Source organism: Scomber scombrus, chromosome 9, assembly GCF_963691925.1.
Source record: "Scomber scombrus chromosome 9, fScoSco1.1, whole genome shotgun sequence".
NCBI lineage: Eukaryota > Metazoa > Chordata > Actinopteri > Scombriformes > Scombridae > Scomber > Scomber scombrus.
Window position 1 is genome coordinate 7,231,578 of NC_084978.1, and position 21,470 is coordinate 7,253,047.

The window sequence follows — 21,470 nt, forward strand, 5'->3', positions numbered from 1 at the left end:
TCTTCTTATGTGAATAACCAAGTTGTGACAATTTGACATATGTTTGAGTGTCTTTGGTTCTTCGAAGCTGTCTTAAAATTAATCTGGAACTGTTGCCATGACAGCAAGTCCTCAAACCCACAGTTGCTAGTGCAGTCTTATTGACAGTTAGTTGGGTTCATCCATGACGTAGGATGAACCCCACACAGTAACTCATTTTCATAAATGTTGTAAACTCACCTTAAGGATTCCAACTGTAAAAAGACCAATGGAGTCAGGGTATATGGCATCTAATTTGACATTTGAACAATAAAACTTGATTAACTGCAGAAGTCACTTCGCTGAAAGATATTTATGCAATTAAAGGAGCAGTATATGGGATTTAGTGGCATCTAGTGGTGAAGTTGCAGATTGTAACTAACTGACAACCCCTCACAATCCCCTTCTAAATAATATTTAGAATGGTGGCCATGAAACTTGCAAAAAACAAACAAATCCTTAAAGGTTCTCTCTAGAGCCAGTGTTCGGTTTGTCCATTCTGAGCTACTGTAGAAACATGAAGGGATATATGAAGGGTTAATTCTAAGATAACAAAAACATAGCAATTCTTAGTTTCAAGTGATTATGCTAATGTCTACTGTACTAATTAAAACATACTTATGATTCCATACTTACATTTCATTTCTGCTAAATCCACGAGATGCCACTACATTCTTCACACTGCACTTTAAAAGGTACCTTCTTAAGTTTTAAAAGGTTTAATTATGTGTGATGAAAGTGTGGGAACAGTAGAAACATTGTAGAGCACAATGTAGAACAAAATAACAGCAATAACAATGCAGTAACCCGTTCTTCATATGTGGATAACCAAATTATCCAGATTAGAATAATGACGATTTGACATGAGTCTGGATTTTTTTGGTTCTTTGAAGCTGTCTTAAAATTCATCTGGAGCTGCTGTCAGAGCAACAAGTCATGAAGCCCAAACTTGCTAAACTTCAAATTTATTGATACTCAGCTAAATCATGAACAAGATGCTTTAGGGTAAAAGCTAAATATGAACTAATTTTCAGACATAAATGACACTGTTGCCCTGTTTGCTCTGCTGTTATATTTCCTTTGGAATGCCGGAGGATGGAGGACTTTGTTTTAAATTTCCTTTAAGATAAACTGACTTTTCACCTCTCCAGTAAAGGTGTCATGTTTGATACCTTGCAGGCTATCACGCTGAGGCTCAAGTAACCTCAAAGACCCCCACTGTGTCATGCAGTTGAATTTATGACACCTGAGTGGAGCATTTCACACATTCCATTATCATTTCCTCCCAAAATTAAGGCAACATCAAGAAAATTCAAACATAAAAGGACTAGAAACTTTTACTGGGAAAGGACTATCGGTGGAGACATTACATGTTCCTCAGGTTTGACAGGATGAAGACAATCCTGTTACCAGTTCCAATTATCTGACCCCTCTCTCTGTCTTGTCTCCACTCTCACTGTGAAAACACATACACACACCCAACACATCCAACCCCCTCTCACACTTAAAACAGAGATCCTGCAATATCTGGCAAGCATGCACCACCGTCCAAAATAATCATTAGTAAATCATAATCATAACTAATAACAAACTGCTGTTAATATTATTACTACTAGTTTTACTGCAGTCTGTGTGTGTTTTGTCTAACTGGTTGTCGTACATAGCTGTCCAAGAAGGTGGACCCGTTTGCACATGTGCTACTTAGATCAGGCAGCGAAGATGTCTCTTATTACCAAACAGCGTATGGCTGTTTTTGCAACAAGATTCAGATGCGTCATCAGTGGAGTTTTGTAATTGGTGTGTTCACTCCAAGTGAAAGCATCATTTGTCAGGCAGACTTAACCCTTTATGTGCTTCTCCCTGTAATGTGTTTTGATTTATAGCAAAGCCATACCAACATTTTTTTTAGTTATTCTGGCGAAGTAGTTTAGCTTTTACTCGGTAGATTCAGTGTCTAACTGACCCACTCCATGACTTTCAAGACATTGTTTCAAGGCAGTTTTTCAACTATGACTCTTGAAAATAACCCAGCGTGATGCGCCACATCATTTGATGAAATCCACTAGCAACCCTGCCTCTATCCACACCCCCTTCATCACTAGGTAAATTGTGAAGAAACATCAGCTTAGCTATTGTTTGTTGTTTTCGGCTGAAGTAGCTGAATCAAGACCTGCGAGTCAGCTGAGAATGACACGCTAAGACACTGCCGGGTCATCTGAGGACACCACTACTAAAAATAGGCTGAAACATTTACTGCTGGTTGCTGGCCTTGTGGTCATGAGAAGGTGGTCTTCATTCACGAAATCTTACTTTAAATCTTTACAGTAGTGATTAGTTTTACCTTAGTGTACAGCTATTCTCCAACAGTTTATCATCGCTAAGCAATCCATTTTAACTTGCCATATAAAATTTCAATGCATTCATGAATCCTATTTTATTTTCCCATTATCTGTTCATGTTATTACTTCATTTATTCATTAGTTAACCAATTTAGTCGTAAATAAATGGTAATTTATCTATAAGTTGTTGTCTTTAAGGCTGAGTACTACATCTCAATGTGCTGGAGAACTTATGGCTGACCTAATTAAAGCCCATTTTTATTATAACGAGTGCAAATTTAGAAGCACACAAGTAGATATTATCTCGTTTTATAACATTTATGATGAACAAATGTTGAAATATTTTTTGTTTTACATGCAGGTTATTGACAAATTATTATGATCTATTGGTGAAATTATTATCATTTAATTTTTATGATGAAAATTAACTCATAAATATTAACGTCATATGTGAAAAAATATAAAATATACAACAAGTTTATGCAAAAAGGAATCAATCCTAATTCAGTTTGGGATACTCTGAGTGAAAGACATTAACTCAATTTAAAGATTTTGACTGTTAAAAGAGGAGCAGTAGAGCAAGGACATATGAGATTTAATTTGAACACTAAAATCTATTAAGTGATTAACTGCAGAATTCACTAGCTGAAAAATGTTAAATCAAATATAGCTGCTATTTGGGATGTTTTAATAAGGTTACATTTTCATAGCAGACATAATTATCACCTAAAAGTCCCATGTATGTTCACTGAGGAGAACTATACCAATTGTGCACCCAGTATCACTCAAGTGTGACCGCATTCACTGGTAATTGTTTAACAGTGATGAAAGTGATGATGAAAGTGTGGGCACAGTCTAGACGGAGCACAATGTAAAACGAAATATTTCAGTAACAATGCAGGAACACGTAAAAAAAACAGACTTATGTCCATGAATCTCTTGCCCCAGTGCATGCTGGGAAGGTTCTCAAAACATCTACCTCATTTAACAGCAATCACATGATCAGCACTCAGCCAGTCATATGACTCTCATAGTGGTTTCCAGAAAACTTCATCCAGGATAAACAAACCAGTCCTCAAACTGCCTAAAAGACCCAAATTAGCTGGATGAGAATTGATATGAGAAATGTACTTTCCTACAGTATGATACTAACTACCGGATCTCTTTGACATCTGTTCAGAAGATACCAAAAATATTAGTCAAATTGATTGGTTTTAGCAAAACAGCAAATCAAATTGACAAAAACAATCTCAACATGAGGTCCACTTAGCAGCTGTGAGCAGAGTTTCCATCTTATCACTGTCTTCCTCAGCAGATGGAGTTTGAACAGTTGTCGTCTGTTAAGAAAGATAGTGTGATAAAACTTAAAGCTACTTGGTTGACCTTGTGGTGAGATTATTGTGTCAACCTTTTCAATTTCAAACTGCTCAGAGCTAAGGGTAACAGAAAACATCCAAAATACACAGAAAAAGAAATGCTTCATGCGACCATGAGGCATTTCAAAACCAAATGTGACTCCTTTGTAAGCACGGTTTATTGGCACACATAATGGTAAAGCATACATACCAGACATCAGATATGACACTGAACACCTCTGCTATATAATGTACAAATGGTGTCTAATAATACTAGGCTCAAACATATTTAGAAATGTGTTAGATTCCTTACAAATGCACAAATAAATACCCATAAGATCCAATTGTTTGAAGACAGCCATCGTTGTCTTCTTGCCCGTTTTCAAACCAAAAGTCCAACAAAAGAGATCAGGGACAATTATCAATTCAATTAAAGATTAAAGAACAATTGTGAACACAAATATACAGGGATCACAAACCATTTCTGTGGGGTGGATGAGATTTTATCTGTGTGGCTTTAAAATGTAAAATTTGTCTCTTACTTCGGTATGTCACAGAATATACAAGAAAGATGATTATGTGACTGTCTGTTTGTTAAATTTGTGGCTTTGGTTCTGCACTAGCTACAGTCGAGAGGATGGGGAACATTAGAGAGTTTGGTTTCTGACAGAGGCAAACCAGAATCCATCCAAACCACCCAACAGAAATCTGAACCTCCTGTACAAAACAATACAGCTGCCATATCCAAACTGGTTTCAGTGGCTGATTTACAGTGGACAAAATAGATTCCACCTCTATTTACAGAGCTACAAACCTTGTAACAGTGTTCCCAAACTGATGAACCCAAAAGGAAAATCAGACTGATGCGTTTTTAAAAAGTACATATATCAAACAAAATAAAAATTCTATAAAATCATGCAGGAAAAGGCTTTAGTATCAGTTTGGGAGTAGGTCGTTAAAGGGAAAAAGTCAATTTTTTGTTGAGGGAGGGAAAAAAAAAAAATCAACATTGATGCATCAACGCGTGTCGGCAAAGTTCACATACTGATCGGCAAAATTACAACGTGTTTGCAAAGGATTCTGAGAGAAGAAAAATACCAATAGACTACGAACACAATCAAACTGGTTTGCATGAAATCACAATCTGTGACGGCCGCAGTTATGTGGAAAAACAGTCCTAGGACACGATTTTTCCCTTGTTTGAAAGGAGCCCATAGCCGTAGAGAACTTTTATTTCCTCTTAATTGGCAATGGAAATAAACAGCAACAGCAGAAACAAACCAACAGCTGACCGAATTTCCAATAAAAATGCTAAAATTGCCTCAAACAATGTTTTATTTGTCCCCAATGTGGTAAGATGCTTCCAATGGCTCTGTTGGATGTTAAAGACACCTTGCCTTCTTCACGTTGAGCTTGCTATTTTTTTTGTTTGTTGTTTTATTCTTCTTCTTTTCTCCCCACTGCCTACTGTCAGCATGGTGACTTGTGACCTGCAGGTCAACCAATCACAGCTGTGGTATTCCACCAGACGAGAGGTTTATATTTGGGGGTCCAAGGAGGAGAATTTAATCCCCAATTTTCCACTGTATTCTTGAAAAAAATGCCCACGCCCTGCTATTTTTACATTATCGTTGCATACACCTTGTATGCATTTGTTGTTTCTGGCATGTGGGTATTGCTGTGCAATGCTGCCAGTTCTCAGTGTTCTCCTAGATGTTACAGCGTTTCAGAGAAGAAGAAAATATCCAGGACAGACATATTTTGGCTGGACAAGCGGTTAGTTTGCAGACAGGGGTTCTGATTCAGTACAATGTTATGAGGCATAGAAGCACTGCCCTCAAGGGATTGGGGAGAGGTTAAAAAGTCCAGTCCACATGGAGTCAAGGATCTGCTGTTTTCTTCTTCTTTTGTTTTACTGTGAGGGCTGGGGTGCTGTGCTCTCAGGCTTGCTGTCCTGGGCTGCAGCGGGTTTGCTGCTCCAGGGGGCGTTGTTTCCCAGAGCCGGGGAGCTGTTGAAGTCGTCCTCATCGTCCAGGCCGTTGGTGGCGTCGTACTGCGTGTTCTCCAAACGCGTAATCAGGCGCTCATCCTCGTCTCCAAACTCGCCACCCATCAGGGTTGGCTCGCCCACCACCATCACGTCCTGGAGACAGGTGAGAAAGCAGGACAACAAATTCACAAACCGAGAACAAAGAAAATCACTCATGTTCTTGTACATTTAAAGGTCAACTGTGTATCCTTTTCTTACACTCATATTTGTCACTTAGCAGCATATATTGTGGTCATGTACTTGCTGTTTGAATGTTGGCAGTGAACTGGTGTACAACAGCAGTTTTTGACTTGACCATGATGTATTTTTAGTTTATCCTTTGAGTGGGTTTTACACACACAAAATGTGTTATTGTGAGTGTGCATACTCTTAAGTAAGCAATATAAATAACATCAGTGATGACACCACTATGTAAATATCCAGGAATAAGAGAGGGGACCTTGTACTTAAAATATTTTACAATGATTTGTGTTCCCAAGGTCAAAAATTAATGGCCACGATCAAGTAACATCAACTATTTTTCTTTGCCTGAATATAAAAGCTGGATCATCGCCCATCCAGGGAGCACTGGCTGAGGTTTTGGATCTGGTACCTCATCCTAGAGGAGATTCAGCCTCACCTCATGTCTCTCCTTCTCCTGTGTGAATGATGTTCTTAGCTCTCTCTCTCTCCTGTGTGTGTGGTTTCTTGTCTCTTCTCTTCTGTGTATGTGAGTCTCCACTGTGTCTATATGTAGTCTGTCCTCTTCCAAGGTCTCCATGGTGATGGAGGTCGCATGGCTCAAGTCCTATTCTGTTTTTGGTGGCACCTAGGAGTTATTCAGCGTCTCCTTGAACACATTCTTCATATATATTGAAAATCTTTAATTATTTTGTTGTATTTCTGTACAGACTGTAAAGCCTCCTGAGGCAAATTTGGGATTTGTGAAATTGGGCTATACAAATAAAATTGACTTGACGTGACTTAAAAGTAACATACACCGACATTACATTCTGACATTTAACCCTATTACTCATTTAACATATTTAAAATAACATATTAGAGTATTTATTTTTGTCCTATTGCTTACCCAGCTGTATATAGTGTATGAATCCATAGAAAAAAATATACTGTAGGTATACCAGAAATATTTTAGAAAACTGTCCATTATTCATATTTCCCCCTTATTTTTCTACTTTATTAACCCAACTTTTTGTTTGTTTTACCAGTTTATGTATTTTAAGTATTAGTATACAAACATAATTCATTTTTCACAGAGGCAACCGTGACATATGTTTGGTTTTGTACAGGACCATCCATATGTAGCCTGGGGGTGAATCAAAATGAATATGCTAAACTGAGTGAGAAATCACCATAGAAGGAATTAATGCATATCTGTTTCATCTAATTCTCAGACCAAAGCACCATCTGTATATCAAGTGAAAACACACCCATCCAAAAAGACCTTATTATGTTTGCAATATCTCAGATTACTGAATGTGCATGTTGTCTGTATCATGAGTTTTCATATTTACCAAAATAATTTGAATTTAATTGATTGCTTTTAAAAAAGGGGCAGCCAAAAGTGCAACAAGGCCATTAAGACAAACATTAACAAGACTTCATTCAGCAGCTGATGTTGTTACAGTTGATGCTCTACTGTATGTGTGTGGGTTTGTTTGTGCCATGTGAGGAGAACCCAAACCCCTTATGATGGGAGGTGTGTATCTTTCTGCTTCAACATAGACCCCCTGCTTACGATGGAATAACAGTTGTCTGGAGTGTGTGTGTGTGTGTGTGTGTGTGCGCGTGTGCGTTCAGGTAAGACAGTGGTGTATCCAGTGAACCCATCCGTACAGTCGACTCCTCTCGAAGCACTCTGTGCAAATGAAACCTTCCTGTACAGAAAGCAGATTCCTCCAGCGCTCTGTACCCGCCCCAATCAATACTCATCATGTAAGACATATTTCACAGAGATGGCCCTCTCACAGCAGGTCAAAGAAAGAAAGGAGAGATATTTATCAATTATCCACTGCTATCTGTGACTGTTGTGATGTGAAGGAATCCTGATAATCCTGAATCCTAATAATAATAATTCCCCTGCCCTTGGCGAATGAAGTGAATCTGATTTTGTTGACAAATAATCACTGGGAGTGTAATTTGTGGATTCAAACACTGATCAATAAGCTCTGAATTATGGCCACATTTCTTTGTGGGTTATGAGTCTTTAAATCTCATCTTCCTTTGATTGGCTAAGCATCTCCCTGCTGGCAAGCCCAGCGCCACCCACCGTAACCTGGGAAGAAGCTGTACAGTTAAATGGAGCGCACGCTTCACTGGCCATGTGTGTCAACGCTGGCTGGCTTGGGAGAGCTCGCTCCCCTCAGCCATCTCGTCTGCAACACACAAACACACACGAGGCGCTAACAAACAAGCACACGCACACATACCCAGATAAGCCTACTGTACAATTACACCTTAACACACAATCACACACCTGAACACGAAACACAAACAAAAGCACTCAAACGCATACTCTATTGTCAACACACACACACACACACACACACACACACACACACACACACACACACACACACACACACACACACACACACACACACACACACACACACACACACACAAAACACCACAATAGTACACACGTGTCCAACATAGTTAAACACACATGCACAGAACAAACATACTGGATTATATCCAGCAAGTATTGATGTAAACATACATCAACAAGACAACTTCACACTCACTCAAAGCCCCCCTCCCCCTCCCTAAAACTCAAAACACACACACACACACACACACACACACACACACACACACACACACACACACACACACACACACACACACACACACACACACACACACACACACACACACACACACACACACACACACACACACACACACACACAGAGCAACAATGGGGAGAAGCAGTTTATTTATCCAAGCCATCCCCAAACCCCCCCTAGCGACCATTTCTACACCCCACTATGCCTTAATCAGGCTAATTAATTTAGGTGAGCTTTTCAACTAAATGACAATATCCACACTGATTTGTCAATTTGCATAGCTAATTAAGTCATTAGCTAAAAACGTGCCGATTGCCAACAAGCCTTGCATTCACCATCTGTTCCTGTGAGAAGGCCTGTCAACCTACCTTTGGCCAATTTCGGGCCAAACATTTAGCAAAAAAAAATCCCTCTGATGATAACAGCTGGTGGCTAGTCTGGGACTGTGGAGCACTAATTGTGAGCTAATTAATACTGTCTACTCGTCTACTCATCTCGTTAAGAGTTAGCCTTCGTGCTAGCTCACCGGCAAGTATTCCCTTCATTCACTGAGCAGTGTCATTAGCATATTTATACAGAGATTAGCTGCGAGTAGGACATATTTCCTTCTTGGGCCTCCACGACAACAAGTGGGAATCTAAAGAAGATGAAGGAGGTCTGGAGGTTGCACAAAAGATGTTTTTACTGACCTGACCAATACCTCCAACCCATCTCAAGAAAGTGGTGCATTTAAAGTTAGAGAATGGCAGACATGTATTTTTGTATTTACTCATGATTTCACAATCAGAACTTTAAAATAAGAAACAAATAAAACTTAAGGATAACACAGCTGACATTCTATATTTCTCTCTTACCATCAAATCCCATGAAAAAAACTAAACTAATAAAGCATTAGTCCATCTAGCAATACTTTTCAAGTTCCCCCTGTTTTCCTTTGGGGCTCAGTAAATCTCTAAAACAGGTCACTAATGTATATTTTCATTCTTTAAAAAGGCTCAGTTATTTACTAAAAAACGCTAGACACTGTTATTAGCAAATGTCACTCAAACAGGAGTAATTAGTGCATTTGTTGGGGGACTATATTCAGCAGTGGATTAATACACATTTGTTGCTTTAGTGAGTATTTCCAGCTGAAATGACTGAAAATAAACTACAGGATGTTAATGGTTATAATGGAGCATGTCACCCAGTGCAAAAGTGTGGCTCGTTGGCACAAAGAAAGACAATATATCAGGCTTTGGATTCAAAGTGAGTACTTGTTGGAAGGATCAAATCATTATTGGTTTTGGTCTTTTCATGAGATTTATTCACGATAAATAAAAACTACAGGATATTTCCAGCCTACAAAACCTTAAATTTATAATACAACTTTGCAACAAGGCCAAGTTCTAAAATTGAATGAACAGTATCAATCATAAATTCTTCCATAAAGACCCTCTTGTTTGTGCCTGTCAATAGTGTATTAAGATCACTTCAGTCATGCTCTATAATCAGTTCTCTATGCTAGTGTCACATGACAGGCGTTGTTGTTTCGGTGGTGTTCAAGTCCAATTTCCTTGTTCAATATGACACATTGTACAAATCATTTTAAAACTATTTTCAGAGTAAGGGCTACTGTTTGTACACAGTGGATGCACAGTTAATTAAGGATTTAGTCTACAATACTGTCCACTGTACTAGAAATACCCTGACTGACACTGACTGACTGCATGAAAATGAGCAATACTTTAGGGAAACCTGCTACTGGATAAAATAAACAACATATTTTCAATTCTAAATCTAATCACTAGAGGTCAGTGTTGCTCATTCTATGAGCGCACTAACAAACCCCCCTCCCCTCCCCTCCCCTCCCCTCCCCTCCCCTCCCCACCTTTCTTTCCCCACACCTCCTCTCCTCCAGTGACTGGTAACCCCCCCTTCCCTTTGCAAGGGTCCACTCCTTATTGTCATTGGGCTCACGTAGGCTTATGCTCAGCCACAAACGAACAACTTCTCAGACAAAGACAGCAGGCGCGCAACATATGTAACCAGCATGTTACCAGCCACGCTGCCAGCCTTTAAGAGGTGTGTGAATGCACGGCATGAGTAGTGTGTGTGTGTGTGTGTGTGTATGGATGTGTGGGTGGGAGGGTGTTGGTGGAGGGGGGGTGGGGGGGCGGGTGTATTGATGGAGTACAGTTTGTGCATGTGAAAGAGGAAGGGGCTGGGGGTGGAGGGTGTATACAGATATCGGTGATAATGAGAGCTGGCACAGAGCCAAACTGCCTTCTAGAGAGAAAACAATTGCGCACGTTGTGTATATATGTGTGTGTGTCTGTGTGTGTGATGTATATATGTGTGTGAGAGGGAGAGGAAGACAGTCAGGGCAACAAATCTCAAAAGATGACGAGACAGCTAACTGAGGTCCTCAAAACAGAGAGACAGTGTGGTGTGTGTGTGTGTGTGTGTGTGTGTGTGTGTGTGTGTGTGTGTGTGTGTGTGTGTGTGTGTGTGTAGGTGAGAGAGATGTGGTTATTATTTTGAAGCCACCAAAGTGAAGTTTTCTAGCCTGAACTACCCCAATCTGGTGGAAAACTGGAGAAAAAGGACAACCAGTTAACCCAGTATAAAAAGTATGCAACTATATAGACCCTATTGAGTTTATACAAGTTCTACAATGTACCTATATTTCACCTACTGGGAGTATAGAGGCATCAGCAGCCTTAAATGTCTATTAAGCAGAATTCTTCTTCTATACAAGATGAACACCAGCTGAATTTGAGCATAGACAGATTTCAGTATTGGTACCTGCACTCTTACGCTGTACTGGAATGACCTGTGTTCAAAAACACTGGAGTGCTGCACCAGCATGGGTACAGAATAGTAAATTAGATGCAGCAGTGTAAATATAAAACAGTGTTTTTCTAATGAGCAGTGTATGTAATAGGTAGAGCCTCTGCAGACAGCAGCAACAGCATTCAATCCTCGAGGGGAGTGCCAGGCATGTGGTGTAATACTCAGCTGTTTAAGAGGCTGTTTAACCTCTAACTGTGTCAAGTGGCCTGTTACGGAAACATGTGGCAAGTCACCTATTTATACCCTGAAATACAGTCATAAGATTAGATTTGTCAAAACGTTTTCTTGTCTGGGTCACCCTTTATGAGTGATTCATATGATTATTGGTTATTGGTTTGTTTAATGTGGGTTTTTTTTTGCTTTGGAAGAATTCCTTATTTAAAGGTAATAATGACAAAAATATACTTTACAATCGATTAGATGTGACCGAACATTCAGTCATAAAAAGCTAATCTTAAACTAAGATCATTGCGTTGCTTTCAATGTAGATTTTAAGTGTCTGACTTTAGTCTAAATGCAGTCTTAGGTCATTCTTTGACCACAACCAGCTTTAAATTCTTAGAATACAATAAAATAAAAGTAATTTAGTGAAATGTACAGTAGACACTATCACCCAACTTTGGCTCATGATAGATATTTGTTTATAGTACATGTTGGCAAATTTCTTAAATTAAGCTTTAAATATTGTTATTATTATATGTGTTCTATTTATAAGTGTATGATTAAAGATTTAGTTTACAGTTATTATTCAAAATATTCTGTCCATCATATATGATATTTACAACTACTGTAAAGTTGAAGACAAAGTTTATTGTTTAATAATAACATATCAAGTATTTTAAACTTAACTTAACAACTTTTAAATAACAAGTTTGTGGTATCATTGCCACCGGTGTTAATTAAAGGGGACATTTTGGTGATATTCTTAAATATGAACGTTGATATTTGCCTCAAAAATTCAATACAGGTTGAGATTTAGGTTACAATTATTTTTGATATTCATTAACCTTTTTTCAAATACTCAATTAACTGTTTTGTCATTGATCACAGGAGACAAAGAAATCCAACAAATCCTCACAATTTAAACTTGAACTGGAGAATGTTTGGTATCATGGCTTAAAAAACACTTGAATGATTAAACCATTATTAAAATAGCTGCTGATAATTTTTCAGTTTTTTTTTTTTCGCTCATAGACAAATTGACGGTTTCAGCTTCCTATCATGTCTTCTGCAGACCACTAAACAGTATTACAGGAGCAGTTAAGAATTGACTGATGACTCACGGACAAAAAACTCAAATTTTCCTGAAAACAGAAACCCTTAAATTGCAAACTCCCTCTGCTCTTCAAAACACAGACAGTCACTCAATAACCAAATGTTATAAAGGTGGCTGCAGTTGGTAAGTCTATATGAAGCCCAGTATGTTTCCACACAGGCAGTCACTTTCCCATCCTCGTTTTTTTCTGTGTGGTGCTTCGAATATATATATTTTTTAAAAACCTCCAGGCTGCGACCACTTGGTTGAGCAACGGGGTCAACTGGCTCTTTTTAAACATACATATTCTGAAGTCTATGTAGTCTGCTTGGAGAGAAACTGGTAGAAAATTAAGGAAGTAGTTATATTGCCAGCAAGCGATACTACCGCACCGCAGTAAAGCAGCAATGGAACTCTTTTATTTACTTACTTGTTATTGAAAATTGAGCTCATCGTGTACTATATTCTGCTTTGATGATTTTTAATGTCGTTTGTGTCACTCTTTATGATATTTGATGTATTTTCCTTTTTGTCTTTTGGGGCCAGATGTTTTCATTCAAGTCCCTCTGGGATTCTTTGTCTCACCGCACAGGTTTGAGTTTCCTTTCTACCCTCCTTTCATGGTGTTTTTTTGTCTCATTCAGGCAAATAAATTAAACCTAATAGCTGCAATACCATTAGGAATTTCTGGTGCCTGTTTGTAAACCTGCAAACATGCATGTGGAATTAGAGAGTACAAACAAATAAAAGAAGAAGCAAACCGAGTGGAGCTGATGCTTACAGGTACCTGACTGGAGAGGCTGAAGTTGGTGGCGGGGCTGCGTTTCTTGCTGGCGGTGGTGCCCACACTGCTGTTGGCGCTGCTGGCTGAGTTCTTCCGTTTCCTCCTCTTCGTGGTTGTCTGTCGGGCAGGCTCAGCTTTGGCGCGACCAGCAAAGAGAAACAGAGGCACAGCCAAGAACATAATGCATACAGACGGAGACAAGGTGCGGGGCTGTGTGCTGTGGGTGTGAGTGTGTTTGAGGTCATATAGTACAGGCTGAGACGGATACAGAGGCGAGCAGACAAAAATGATACAAAATGTTTGTAAACATGCATGCATGCAAAGAGAGCATTGAGAGACATTACACAGACAAGAGCGACTAACCTATAATGATCCATGCTTTGTTTTCTTCAGAGGTGAAACCACACAAGCGTTAACATCTCCCAAGACATGCACTAGTAAGAAAGAGCCCCTGTATCATTTGCATAAATGCTCTACAATGGACCCTGATGCTCAACGTAATGTAAATTTCTTAATGATTTCGGCGCTGCAACGATTGCGATGTTCCTCAGTAGCATGAGCCAGATTGCTCTGCTGAGGCAGAAAGCACATTTGTGTTTGTCTTACTGAATATATATTCATACTGTATCCATTGTTGCACATTTGATGCATTACTATATGTGAGATTGGTTGTGTTACTGTTTTAATCACCATGTGTTAGCCAATGCTTGAGAACACACATTTAACTGAAACCTGTAATTGTTATACATTATTATTAGCAATATTGTTGTAACATGCAGTTGAGCATTCACGATAAAACACACAAAAATGTATTTCATGGCATTCCATCGTGCAACTAGGACTTCTGCTTTCCTGTCAGACTACAGAAAATGTACATCGTAAGAGAAAGATACCTTTTTTGTGATTTGTGGGAAATATTTCCGTTTTGAAGTTCTGTGGGTGTCCAGCTGAAACCGGAGCCAAAATCAGTTTCATTTAACTCAGGTGGTTGAATAATTTCTTAATGCATTTAAAACAGAATGAAACCAGAGAAACAGAGAAAAGTGAGACAAAATAATTGAACATTCAATGCCAAACAGATGCTACTTTACACCATTGGGAAACGTATGCTTTAATGAAAGATGTTTTTCCAATTATGAGCTATACATAATTCCTGACGGTGCAATTAAACCACAAGTGAAATCATTACTATTAAAAAGATATAAAGTACTGACACAGGTTAAAAAGAGATCTTGGTGTTTCTAGCATTTACAAAATAATTTATGTACTACATAATTTATGAATACATGATTTTGCAAATTCTGCCAACATTTGTTAGAAAACATTATTCTTTTTAATCTCAAGAGAGACAAGAAAACACTGCTGTGATCTTCAAACAGATGTTTGAAAATGAAATACATTTTTCGAGGTTCTTACTAATCACACCAAGGGAGATGCTTTCATATTCTGTTACAACAACCAGCAACTCATGATACAAACAAAACTGAAACTATAAATCAGAGGCAAGAAAATAAGGGAAATCAGTATCTTTCCTCTTTTGATTCCTGACTTTGACAGACGTGTGTGCAAAAACCGGGCCCATTGTCAGAGACAATCATTTCTGTTATCCAACTGGTTTCCTTCGATGCTGTGCCGGTGACGCACTAAAATCACTTCCATTTCCACCAAAAGGACTTATCAGAGCATAAATGTGCCTGTGGCTTCCTTCCTGGCTAAATCCCAACCAGTTTCCAGGCTGGAGAAGAATTGCAGGAAAAGGGGAATAACACGCTACCAATAAGGAAAACCACAATTCCAGCTAAGCAGAGTTCAGGCAAACTGCACGTCAAAATATAGACAGATGACATGAAATGACCCTGAGAAACAGTCTTTAGTGAGGAGGACTGACTTGGAGCATACATCAGACTTACTGTTATTAATATTTAAAAAGTTGACCAACTTATGGACTCAAAACCAGAACTACCGAATTAACCTTATTAAATAACACAGTAAAGCTGCATATTATATTTAACAATATCCCACATACAGCTGTTAACCATAAATCACACATAATGCCATACATGTGAAAACTGCATCACCCAGAAATCATTTAATATCAAGCTGTGTTCCCTTTCCATTGTGCACAATTAACCATCAATACTAGAGCCATTTTTCCAACAACTTTATATTCATAAAATGCTGTCCATGTATATTTTTTTTCTTTCTTGTCTTTGAATAATGTCGTCAATGCTTTGGAGCCGCTGGCCGGGGAGCTGGATCTACTAGTTTGATGACACCCCACACTCTTAATTAAACTTACACAGGTCTGAGTCAAAGGCTTTTTGACTGGTGTTGGTTTTTAAAGACATCTCGTCACGCCTCGCTAAGCATTGCTGTAATTTGAAGCCACGACTATGTGTCCAAAAAAAAAAAAAAACTCGGCTTACTTCTCCCCAGCTTAAGACAGCACAGCCAATTTAAGCCTGGTACTTTTCAGAAACCACCCTTAAAACATCAATCATAGAAAGCTGAGAGGCCCGTTAAGATTGGCGAGGTTGAGATTCAAGAGGCACTCCTGAATTCTGATTAATTTCACATACCTGACAGGCAAAACATATTTAAGGGATTAAGACATATAATAGCAAATTTGGAAACATAAATGATGCAATAAAAACGCAGTCTGAGAAAAAAATACTCACATTCTTACAAAGTGAGTGATGGCACTGAATTAAAAGTGAATCTAAGCTGTTTTTTTCATAAAAAAAAAAAAAAAGGAAAATCACTTCAAACCTCCGGGAAAACAATTAAGATTGGATCCACAACATTTTATTAAATTTAAATTATTTTCTGTATATCCATTTTGGATTTGACACTGTTTGGGACAAGAACTCTTCATATGTATTTCTCCTGTGTCTGGACTGTTCAGCAAAGCAGGTTTATAAAGATTTGCTTAAACATATTTGCTGTATAAAACCCCAAAACACCTCTTTTCACATTGAAAAAAGCTATCAGTAAAGATGTGTGTCTAAGCAGTACACAGTAGATAGTTACCTGGTGGGGCTACCATTCTCTGCCATTTTTGGAATAGGCATGTCTTGAGACAGTCGCGGGGGCTGAGGTTGTAGGTCTTGTGCCTTGACATGAGCTCCTGCATTGGCTCCAGGATGACACACAACTGCAGACACAACAGGACAAACCACACATTCAGTTGAAGTAGATTTATTTCACATTTGTTGAGAGAACGGTGTATTGTTGACTGCTGCAGCTCTTATCAAGCTAAAGCAAACAACGTCCATAAAAACGCTGTGTTTGCTGCTCAATTAATCACCCACAGAGTGACTTTGAGTGATTAATTGTGCAGTAAATCTAGTTTTTATGGAAACTATTAATAAAGTACCTTTAAAAAACAGGTTTATTGTCAAGTGCTTTAGAAAGAAGCCCAAGAAGACAGATAAAGAGAGAAAGATGGGCAGGACGATACATTTCAATATGAGAAGCCTTTGTTGAGCTGTTTACAACTCACAACAAAATGTGTATGATACACACATTCATGTGTGAATACACACACACCCACACACATTTATATCTCCTTGGACCCAACAAACACACAATGGTCCCTCGTTCCCACACTGTGCTCCAACAATATTCTCCAGTTAAAAGGCCTCCAGTACAATATTCGGTCTGGAGAAAACTGTAAATCTCTGGTGATTTGCACTGAGAGGAACCAGGGGTCAGCCTGTCATCTTGAATACATCAGGCTTCGCTTATCCAGATAACATCTGGATAGCATTACCAGCTGGCCAGCCCGCCTTCTTGAACAGCAACAACCATCCAGATGCCTGTCTGTGCCACCCGAGGATGATGATTGGACAGCCACTGGCCTGTCTACAGTGCTGGACCAATCACAGGGAAAGCGTTGGATCAAACTCCAGGCAACCTGCCCTGTGTTTTCCTCTGCATTTAACTCTTTTGTTTTTCCCCCTAACCGTTTTACTGTCTTGAAAAATGTGACAATTATACTTGTTTTTTTAGATAAAAATATCTACAATTAATGTTTTTCAGTGAACTAAAAAACTGTAATGACAGACCATCATCTATTTGGGGTTTTTTAAAGTAGGAAACTTGTCTTACTGTCCTCACCAAAAAGAGACAGTGTTGATAATTTGTGTGAACAACTTAAAAACACGTACGTCTATGTTCAGCAGCAAAGCAGGAAGTAGTTACAAAAGTAACAGGATGGAGGTCAGGGTGCATGGGTGTGTCTGACACCCACTGACAGGCAATGTTGGCTTCTTTAAATGATCAAACTGTTACCATGACCACAAGCTTACATGTACTGCTGTGTGTGGTACATCAGATCATTGATCTGAGAAACAACCTGCAGTAGTTTGCTGACATAGGAGCACTTTGCTCACCTTGTAACAGCCACTAATACATATCAGATTTTTTTGTTGTTGCACATTGTTTGAAGGTTTACGGTGTCCCACAAGGTGAAACAGATGTTCTTCTGACACAATTAGTTTCAACTTAGATTTCATTAAGTTTCATTAACTTGTATTTCTGTTTTAAAAAATCTACCCGGCAGAAAAAAGTACAGACCGGCTCAGTCCTACCGTTCCAAACAACAGGTTTTCAAAATTCAACATGTCATTGTCCCCTTAATAATACATATAAGTGTTTGCCATATAAGGCATTGACATGGATCTGGTCCCCGGGCGCTGCACAGTGGCTGCACACTGTTCCTAATACTTAAGATGGGTTAAATGCAGACACTGAATTTCACTTTACAACTGTATGTCTGACAAATAAAGTACCTTGTACAGTAAGACCTTGTTTTCTGACAACAGAGGAAACCACTGTTGCCCGTCTGACACTGCTCTGCTGTGATTCAGGTTATGTTAGGTTTAGGCACAAGATCAATGTGGTTAGGGTTAGAGACCAGTCATGGTTTAGGGTTGAAATAATAACTACTTGGTTAAGATTGGGGAACCATCTTGATCATGACTGCTGGTAGAAATGTGGATGTGAATCAGTCTCCAATGTCAATGTCTAATGTTGTGTTGACCCATTCGTCCGCCATCACCGATCTATAATAATGTCCCACTACTTCCTCTTTTGCTCCCAACAGACGAGACTCATTATTGCTACAGCCGTTAGAGGTCTCTGTCTCTTAACCTAAACATCTGTCGTTATTGGGCATTCGCTGAAACCACTGATGCTGTTGTTTTTCTTGGGAGGACAACCTCATTTATAGACCCACTTTGCATTGAGAATTGCTGAAGTGATTACCCAAACCAATCCCACAAAAAAGAACATATAGTAAACCCCATCGTTCTTGCTAACTAAGCAAGTGGTTGCTGTAGCTGCAGTCTAATTTAAATCATATGGGCAATGACTGTTTTTTTTGGGTCTCCTAATCAGAGTGTGATTTAAGGTCAAAATTGGTGCAGTGAAAGTAGGTGTGAGTTTAGGAACTTGCTCAAGGGCACTTTGACAGTCGTTACTGAAGGAATCAGAATTGTTAATCATTCGCTGCATGCTCAAATGATTTCATCTGACCTTCAACATCTCACCACCCCTACATTTCTGATGTCAATTCTAATCAACATGCTCATCCTGACTTCAGCCATACTGTACGGCAGCTCGCAGCTGAAAAAGCACAAACAATGACTGAGCTTTGAAGGATACTGTATCTGTCAGTTTGGAAGGGTTTTATACAAATCACCTTACAACACCAGGAATCCTTCCAAAAATGGCGTGATGGATATTCAAACCAGGAAAGTTCAGTCAGGGGTTTCAGACTAGTCTTTCTAACAAACACAGACTCAGCTGCTTACGCCAAATTACCCTGAATAAACATAGTAATGTCTGTTTCTATTCCCTCTGTTAGGACGTCCATGTTTTGATGACACGCAGCTCGAGGTAAAGTGAACATCCCTGTAGCAGACTAATCCCGTGTTCTCCTCTGATAGTTCCCTCCTGACACAGTAATATCCCTCCCCAGCTCAGCCAACAAGCCCTGGCTCTCAGCCTGAAAACAAGGGCTATTTTCAGGCTGAATAGTAGGAAGCCGGCAGCTCCAATACATGGAAGGGCTTAAATACTCCAAAGGAGAAAAAAAAAAGAGAGAGAGAGAGAGTGTATGTGTGAGTGAGAAGGAAAAAGGCTGGTTGTAACCCCTTAGCCAGGAAACCGTCGGTCTCTTTTGGGCAGACTGATAAATGCTGGGAAAGGCCTTTTTCAGCGACACATTATTGCTATTTTAATGTGAGGAAAGGGTTTATTTTACCTTGACAACCTAAGATAAGACTGGGGGAAAATATCATTTGCAATGTGTGTGACATGATAGATAACAGAACAGTGACTACATAGCAGTGGTGTCCAACTTGGAGGTCAGGATCCCCAGAAGGGTCATGAGATGATTCTTAGGGATCCAGAGATGATTAATTGAGTGAAAGTAAGATAATCAAAACTCTGCTACACAAATGATATTCGTTTTAACTCACTTTTATGTAATAAATGCTTTGCTTTCTTAAATGTTGTGTAGTGTTAGCTCCTAAGCCGTCAACATAGTATGCAAATGAAATGACTAATAATGGAAAATCATGCTTTGTTAAGATATTTTTACTTACACACTTTACTGAGGTATTAGGGTCGCAAGCAAAAAAAGGTTTGAACCACAGCTTTACAGGACAAAATAAAATCTCAATGAAATTAAATTCTTACATACTGTATTTTGGTTTTAAAGCTGCACATCTGGGAAAACTCTCATGTTTATCAATAAACTAAATAACATTGCAATGTAGCTTATGATATTTTCATCGTTACTGAAATTAAAGAAAACCTCAGAACAAGGTTAAATCACTCGTTAGGAATTTTCTGTAGCGTTTAAAATAAAACCACATTGTATTCTGGGAAAGTCGGCCAATTTCTAATTTACCAGACGTACAAAGATTTATGTGAAATATTTCAGTTTTAGACCACTGAGGCACTGCGATTCATTTTGACAAACTAACCATTTTTCAAATGCAAAGCTGGGACTGTTTAGACTTAACCTCAGCCGTGAAAAGCATGTTGTCTGCAAACAGAAAACAAGGCATGATCCCTGTTTTATTCACTGAGCACTGACCATCTGAATCTATAAAATAAAGAAAAAAACAGAAGCTAAATCTTTACTGTGTAATTACAGATACTTGAATTATGTGTTTTCTCTTTCAGTGGCATTACAGTTGCTTTCTGTATAGAAAATCATTGTTATAGGAAAACAAAAACAGCCACCCTGCTCCCTCTCTCTCCCTCTCTCTCTCTCTCTGTGTTTTTCTCAGTTATTATAAGCAGCGGAGGTGCCGTTCCCCGATTCGCGCGCCATTTCACAATTATGAGTCTCAACAGGGAGCGTTCATTAATGTTATGCTAATTTTCTGTATCCAATTAATTCTTCTCTCTGCCTGTCTCTCTCCCTCTCCCTCTTGTTCTCCCATTTGGAAATCGTAGCTGTCAGTCAACTATGGCGCCGAAAAACACAAACAAAACCCTGTGAAATAATCACTAATGTATTCAGCCGGCTTATACTTCCTATTTCCGCAAATTAAATTGCTGCGGTCAGGTAGAAAAACATGTATACGGAGAGAGTAAAGAAGGAATAACTGCTTCTTTTTTGTTTTGATGCCATGCACTTTTGAAATGATACATTCAGCTTTAAAACGCCCAATAGCCATATAACTTGTACATAAATAACAGCATAAGGATTCAATTCCAGTAAAAAAAAAAGAAGAGAATAATAGTTACAATTACAGTCACGATATGACCTTAAATAGACTGAAGAATGATTATGAGAGAGCAGAAAAGCATTTCTAGAAAATGAAACTCACTGAAACTTGAATATTCAAACACTGATATAAATTTGAAATAACAATATTACAGACTTATTGTAGAGCAAGATATGCAATCATATCATGGACCATATTAAATATGACAAAAAAATAATATTCTGCATGAATAAAACTGCTTTGTAGATACATAAATATAAGATATATAATATGAGTAACATGAATTATAACATT

The 21,470-nt window shown here is 38.7% G+C and overlaps 1 protein-coding gene across 2 annotated transcripts in view; it reads right to left on the minus strand.

Annotated features, from left to right (window-relative positions):
- Positions 1-3,880: 3,880 nt before the first annotated feature.
- ldb2a (LIM domain binding 2a) overlaps positions 3,881-21,470 on the minus strand; it is a 93,127-nt gene continuing 75,537 nt past the window's right edge. Inside the window, exons 6-9 of one of the 2 annotated variants that reach the window (XM_062426002.1) lie at positions 16,459-16,582; positions 14,320-14,375; positions 13,432-13,572; positions 3,881-5,855 (exon numbers count right to left, since the gene is read on the minus strand). In XM_062426002.1, the coding sequence (XP_062281986.1) occupies positions 5,625-5,855; positions 13,432-13,572; positions 14,320-14,375; positions 16,459-16,582 (552 nt within the window). In that variant the 3' untranslated portion in view covers positions 3,881-5,624. Of the gene's footprint in view, positions 5,856-13,425; positions 13,573-14,319; positions 14,376-16,458; positions 16,583-21,470 lie in introns of both variants that reach the window. The other variant, XM_062426001.1, reaches the window with a different exon arrangement.